Source organism: Mycena indigotica, assembly GCF_014461135.1.
Source record: "Mycena indigotica strain 171206Taipei chromosome Unknown Mind.scaff0015, whole genome shotgun sequence".
Classification (NCBI taxonomy): Eukaryota; Fungi; Basidiomycota; class Agaricomycetes; order Agaricales; family Mycenaceae; genus Mycena; species Mycena indigotica.
This window is the reverse complement of record NW_023503014.1, coordinates 1,290,327-1,297,511: the sequence shown is the minus strand read 5'-3', so window position 1 is coordinate 1,297,511 and position 7,185 is coordinate 1,290,327. Positions and strand designations below refer to the sequence as shown.

The 7,185-nt window shown below is 52.2% G+C and overlaps 1 protein-coding gene across 1 annotated transcript; it reads left to right on the top strand.

The window, feature by feature from the left end:
• Nucleotides 1–6,101: 6,101 nt before the first annotated feature.
• MIND_01340500 (Importin N-terminal domain-containing protein) lies at nucleotides 6,102–6,766 on the top strand (the record flags this gene model as incomplete). The annotated part of the gene is made up of 4 exons (XM_037369849.1): nucleotides 6,102–6,134; nucleotides 6,182–6,246; nucleotides 6,297–6,629; nucleotides 6,688–6,766. The coding sequence occupies 4 exons, from the start codon at nucleotides 6,102–6,104 to the stop codon at nucleotides 6,764–6,766; spliced, it is 510 nt and encodes a 169-aa protein (XP_037213845.1).
• Between the last annotated feature and the right edge of the window lie 419 nt (nucleotides 6,767–7,185).

Sequence of the window (7,185 nt, the reverse complement as noted above, 5' to 3'; positions counted from 1 at the left end):
AGCTAACTTTTTGATTCAGTCGAACGGGAATTACGGAAACACGCGCCCAAGCCCGATTGTGTATGTATAAGTTCTTGTCTGAAGAAATAATTGGAGATATATAATTGCATCACACACTGCGAATCCGTTCTTTCTATGTATATCTTGTTTTTATGGCCTCAACGCTCCTAGCATAGTCAAGCAAATACGTGCAAATAGCTGTGTCATAATGGCGATCACGTGTCCGCATTTTTCCCCGCCGCCGTCCCTCAGGCGACCGTCAATATCGTCAGCGACTTGCGCATCACCACTAGGAAGCTCTGAAGACGCTCACAACAGCCAAACAACGTCGTCCGACGGTGACAACACGCTCACAAACCGGCCAACCCCTCAAAAAACGCGTCCAACGGTCAATCCAGTCCCCATTTCCATGTAGAATGTAAAGCTGGGACATACACTAATGTGCTTAGGTGCGCGATTGGACTTGTCATATGTCATCTCATCTGAATTTCCAGGCAGATGCTTTTACCCGTCATCTGGGCCCTGGCTCTTTTTTCTGCTCGTGCTCGCTGTCATCAAGCGTCCTTTCTACGAGAAGGACTACAAGAGCACTTCGGCTCTTAATCGACATCTTTCCAACTGCTCTTCAAAGCCCAAGGCCAGCAAGAGAATGTGCGGGCTGTCGTTGCCCATGACGCGGATTTGGCAGCTATTCGGGAAGCAGAAGAGGCTGCTCAAGCCCAGATACAAGCTCAATGTGCGTGGCCGTTTTCGCTGTGGCCAATTAACCGCAGGCCATATTTCGAGCGAGGCGGTGCGCTGGATTCGCAGACGGGAGACCAGACATTTACGGATCGACTTTATGGCGAAGAGGCGGGGCAAGAACTGTCTCAGCTGGAGATTGAGCAACTCCAAGGTGCGTAACTGGCTTCTGTGATATATTCCTTTACTTACAGTTTGTAGAAAACAGCGTCAAGATGAACGCGCTCCTCTCGATCTGCGTGGAGAGTTGGAGCGTTACCAGGCGCGGCTAATAGAGGTCAAAGGGGAAATGGACGAGCTGAGAGAAGAGGGACATGTTATTCTTGGAACGTGAACGGCTGCGGCGCGAGCTCAAGGAGGCCAATGCAGCATTGGAAAAGTGGGAAGCGGCAGCAAAAGGTGCAGCTCCGCTTGCCCATGGCCAACTTGTCTTTCCATTGTGGTACACGTAGATTTAGTCTTGAAAGGGAGTAGAAGGTATGTATGATGAAGAGAACGAGGAATTATACAATGGAGAAAAGGTATAAGGGGGATTAGGTGTAAAAGGTATGGTGTTGGTCATGGATGAACTGGAAGACGGAGGGTGTCCAGTATAGGCCATGTTTGTTATATCTACAAGAGGTGGACGAGGAAGATGAGTTCATGGTGTGATATCGGCGGGGGGGGGAGTCGTGTCGTTGGTGAAGGAGCGGAATGAGAAGGTGCTGGGGTATTATCCTTGATGTTTTCAGCATTCTCGGATACGGCCGCTGCCCAGCTCAGCGAATCGCGGGTCTGCACGTACATCAGGGTTCTGGTCAAGATGGTTCGTAATGCGCTCTAGGAGCTGCTTGTTCGTGCCGTCCATCGAAATTCCGAGGGCATAGGCAATGGTCTTGAGGTTGTTCTTCTTCCGCCCTGTCAATGCCCCTGGAAAACCATGCTCGACGCGTTCATCACACGGTCCCTTTCCTCTTCACGTTCCGAGGCCTCCGTTCATCTTCTTTTCGAGATTTCTCTGCCTCTTTTTCCCGCGCTGCTCAATCGCGTTCCTCGACAAGTCGTAGACCCTCCTCGGAAGTCGAGGGACGAGCCTCAACATTGAGTTTCGGTCGAGCTGATTGCCTACCCTCCTTCGCATTGACACGTTGTTGCATTTGATTGATTTGGGAGCCAGCAAGGGTGACATGAGCACCCAGAAAGCGCTTGTCGCTCGAGAGACTCCACATAGTCACGAGCGATCTTTGCTCGTTTGGCTGGCGGTGCACTTGCAAAGTCCATTGGAGTGGAGCGACGGGTACCGCGGCAAGATGAAGGGCATGGAGTTACTAAGGATAGGATGGTAAGAGTGGGAAGTGCAATCCGTGGGGTCCGAGAGAGAAGCTGGGGCCGAGGAAAGATGGAAGGGTCGATATAACTCAGTGTTTTCGGCAGTGTAGGGTGTACCAGATGGTTAGACTCACGTTAATCCTGCCTCATTAAACCATTCGGCACAGAACTCCAATGGCAGAAAGCAAAAGCTTACCTGATTCCACCAACTCTGATTCAGTTTTGTTTGGAATGGTGAGAGTACGCTCCCATGCCCAAGTCTTTTCTAGTCCCGCCTGAGGCGTGTCTTGATGATAGATGTAGACGTCAGCGAAGGTACCATCCTTGAGCTTGATAGCAAAAGGATGGCCCGGGCCAACGACAGATCGGGGTATTCCTTGCCGCGACCAGGGAGGGCCAAGGGAATCAGGGGAGAATGCGGCAGAGAGTTGGCGGAGAAGATGGGCATGGTTGGATGGCGGGTGAATCGAACGAGGGGGCGAATTTAAGTCGTTCTGGCGATGACGTAGGTCAGAATTTAATCGCAACTCTCGGCCCTAGCGTTGCTCCTAATTGTTCCATGTTTGCGATCGTCAGGAAGGGTCAGGCAGGAAGCGTTCTGCCAGTTCAGATGCCTTTCGATGTGTTTGCGGTCCATCGGCATTGAAGGGAGCTAGCTTTTCCTTTCTAGCGGTTGAGCCCATGGCCAAATTAGGGTCAGCGGACTGTCTGAGACGGCGAAAAGAGCGTTGTATGAGCTCCTGTTACAGCTCGGACGACTTCCGCCTTCCATACCTCGCGTATTTTGTCGACGCAGAGCGGGTCGACAAAACGCAAGACTTGCCACACCACGGATAGCGCAGAGCGCGCCCAACAGTGGTGGTGGTGGCGGTCTTGGGAAGAAAAGCGTGACGTGACTGATGTCGTCACCGCGGATCATAAACCGCGGCCATCCTTCGAGCGCGTTTTGCGCTTCCTTGCAACTCATTTAGGTATCGCGTCCAGTCGTTGTTGACCGCGCTCTGCGTCCGCGAACCACTGAGTCTACTCCTCCCTTACCCTAGCCAAATTCCATTGCCGCGCTTTCAACTTTCCTCCCTCGTTTGTCAATGAGTGTCCGCGGCTGCCCCACATCTGGCGAGATCGACCTCAATCTCAGACTCTCCGCTGCACGCTTGAATGTGGCGACCTGCTGGAAATCATTATCGCGAAAACCTAGCTGGGAAGAACGGCCCTCAACCGGCACTCGTCCAGGATGCCCGCCATTTCCGCTTCCCTGATTAGCTGTTTAGCTTTGCACGCATGGTACAACCTGGCGAGTCCCTTCGACAGCACAACCAACACTTATTGGTAGCCAAGTTACTAGTTAACAAATGCGCCAATACTGTAGGCTCTACAGCGTATCTATATGTACTGTACTGACACTAACTAGTTACCAGGATACAAATCCACGAAGCTCGAAGGGTTGTTTTGACAGCTCGAGTTGCGGTTCAAACACTGAATTAATTTCGCATTGTTGTTTGAACCACTCGTCGTCGAACAAACTACGCGGAAGACCCGTCGGGGATGTCGGGTGGAAATATTGGAAGACTCCATGCGCTTATAGAATGACCGCCGCGCCAGCGGAAATAATTTTTTCTCTTGCTTGTCAAGCCAATGGAGATGCAGCGCTATCTCAGGATGACGCCATATGAGTTTTTCCGTCATAAGAATGTCTTGCCCCAGGTCGCCGCTGTTATCCTCGTCGTCCGACATACCGCCGACATCCAAAAGTTGCACCAGATCACGGTAAAATTGAGCTAGCGCCTGACCTGCGGTATCTCCCGCATTTATTCTCTCATGATATAAGCGCGTTGCAATCCTCAACCGCTTCTTAAATTTCGAGTCCCTGCGCGATCGCAATTTTTTCTGATGATCCTGACTTTTCCTTTTCTTCCCGTGGCGAGCTGCTGCTGCTGCGCCGGGTTCGCCATTTTGGGCCGCGGCTGTTAAAGGCGGTAACAGTATTTTTGATGTGGCTGAGAAAAAGAGCGCGGATGTACGAGGCGTCGACTTCGGGGAGAAAAACTTGGAGCATGCTTTCCCGGGAACGCTCGGTTTGTAATTGAGCGGCGGCGTTGTTAAGAAGTATGTTGTTCCAGGTGGATTTTTCGAAACGGGTGCCGATGTACCACGTATACTGCCCAGGAGGCGGAACGCCGATGGGCGTCTCGGCCGTAAACCATGAAGGGTGGTGTATGTGCAAATCATCGATTCTGCGGCGTTTCAACGGCACGAACAGGACCCATATTGTCCTTCCAACGCAATCGAACGAACGCCTGCACACTAATCAATCGAATGGACAGTACGTATGGTTGGTTGCGAACCTTCCAAGCTTTGTCTTCCCGTTGAGATATCGTCTCCTGGGTTCTTTTGATATTCAAACGGTGGGCTGTAACTCTTCTTGTGGCGCTGTTTATGTCTCCATCGCCGACACGGGCTACAAAGCCCTCTTTGATGAGAATGTTGGCGAGGGCATTAAGATCGGCGTGCGTTATGGCCGGGGGGCTGCTGATCGACCGGCGCCGAATTGGTAGGTAGTGCTGGACCAACTGGAATGGAAATTCCTTGCGGTGTCGTACGAAGCATTTCATCTAGTTCGCGTTGTTTTCGCGTAGCAGCGGAGACAAAACCCGGTAGACTAAGATCAATTGCATACGAGGTTGAGTCGTGTTGGCCCCGCGGCCCGTACTTATAGGCCATCATGGTGTTTCTGTCAGCAGTCTGCATCTACCTCACCAATCAGCGAGTTTCCTTCCGAAGGGCGTAAGGCTACTTACTGCAAGGAGAGCGGCATGCGCCTCTCTTGCTTGGAAGGCCGCCTGTTGCTCCTCGGTCCTTCGAACTTGTTCTTCGACCTCGCGCATACGTTGACTGGACTGCTGCTGCTGTTCATCCAGCTGCTGCATAGTGTATGAGGCCCTGAAGGCAGAGTTGAAAGACATGGAACCTACAGCTCGTTCAATGTCTATCCGCGCCCGCTCCTGGGAAAGTCCTTGTAGGGCTGCCTCAGCTTCCGCCGCGGATAGGTCCGCCGCTGCGAAGAGCTGATCCTGCGACATGGTTACATCGCCGTCGCTGTCTGGTAACTGTGAAGCCATAGCGAGGGGCGGTTAGAAAGAAAGCAAGTCGCGTTGATGGGGTCCGTACCGGTGGATATATAGCTTCTTTGTCCCATCTTTGTTCTTTGAGCGGCGGTCAAACTCGATTCGTGATTTGGATCGGATATGAGATTGATAAGAAATTAGAGACGGCTGCCTCCGGTTTGTTTTGCATGGTGAGAGGGTTTTTTCGAGCCCAGCTTGAGAAGCGTTTTGATATTAGCTCTAGACGGAGCGTTGCATGGTTGTTACAGCCAGCTTGGACGACTTTCGTCGCGCAGTTTGTTGACGCAGAGCGCGGTCAACAAAACGCAAGACTTGCCACACCACCGATAGCGCAGAGCGCGCCCAACAGTGGTGGCGGTCTTAGGAAGAAAAGTGTGACGTGACTGATACGGTGACGACTCGGCGGGATTATCGCGTGCGCGTGCGCTTTGGAATGGAATAGTAAATAGAAGCGAACGAGTAGCCTGAGCGTCTCACTAATTTCTGCCCTGTGCTTTGAAGCAAATTCTAACCATCCGAACATCAGCGCTGTATCACAGGATCAACGATACATGACGCAACTCCGGGCCATCGTAGCGAATGATGTAAGCAAGCCATGTTGATCCAACAGATCTAGAATGAGCTGGTATGCATTTGAGCTGACAACAAGGAGAGCGAGGCCCGCATCAGGACTCAGCTCGACTCTGGGCACATAGCAGAGCTGACCGCGGACCTTGAGAAAGAAAAGAAACGCCACAAGGACGAGATGGCGAAAGCGAAGGCACTTGTCTCCTTACACTCACGACGCCGCCCTGCCCCAGGTAGGCAATGCCACTCCCATCGAGCTTGTGACGGTCAGCGATGCTGACGATGTCCATCTCTCTTCCAGCGTGATGGATCTCCAGACCCTGTCAAACCTCTTTGCGTCCACCCTCAACCCCGACCCCAATGCCCGTCGCTGCTGAACTCGATATTCTGAAAGTAAGCTTACTCTATGTCTTCTGCTCGATGTGCCTCACTCTGGTTAGGTCGGCAATGAGCCGGGAATGATTGGTGGACTACTGCAGATAATCGGGGCGGACAGCATTGACATGTGTGTAGCTCTAACGCGTGTTTTCGCTATCGCTTTCTTACCTTCTATAGCTCCACTCGTCAATCTTGCTCGGTCTGGCTCAAAAATCGCGTCCACGGCACGTACTCCATTGACCCCGCCACTCGCCGCCCCAACCAGCCCTCCATCACCGAACCCGATAGAGAGGCTCTCCGAGCCAATATCCTTCCCTTATTAGCCGCGTCTCCATCACGTAGCATCACCGTTCAACTCGCCAACAGTCTCAAGGACATTGTGGCCCATGATCTACCCAACGCCCGCTGGCCTGGTCTTATCGACGCCATCAAGCAACTTTTGGTCAGTGGCGACATTCGCCATGTACAGGCTGGATGTGTTGCCTCACTCGAGGTCGTTCGTGCTTTCCGGTGTGTCACTATATGTCAGGTCTTCTTATATTCGGTCTGAAACAAGGCATTGGTGTAGATTCAGACAAAAGGCAGACGTCCTGCCCCCTTGGTGGCCCAGCTGTTTCCAACTCTCGTCGGAATTGCGACACAGATGATGCAGACACCGCCTTCCGCTGCCCAGGAAATCCCCGCAATGCTCCATCTCATCCTCAAAACATACCAGACGAGCATTGTCGTTAACCTTTCTGCTCACCAACAAAGTGCGGAAAGCATAGTGCCTTGGGGGCAACTTTTATTCGGTGTGGTCAATCTCCAAATTCCCAAGGAGGCGGTTCCCGCAGACAACAAGTTTCACCAGACCGTTGCCAGTGGGCAACCGCGCAACACGCTGTTACAACTGCTCATCAAGCTGGCGGCGGTCAGAAGGCGCATACCAGCGGTGGTTGGATGAACTTCTTTGGCAAACGCAGCTCCTCATAGATTGTAGACTCTATGTACGTCGTATATCTAATCTTGTACGAGGCCGAGAATGCACGTGACATCAGACTGCTGCGTCATCTAACTGACCAGTCCT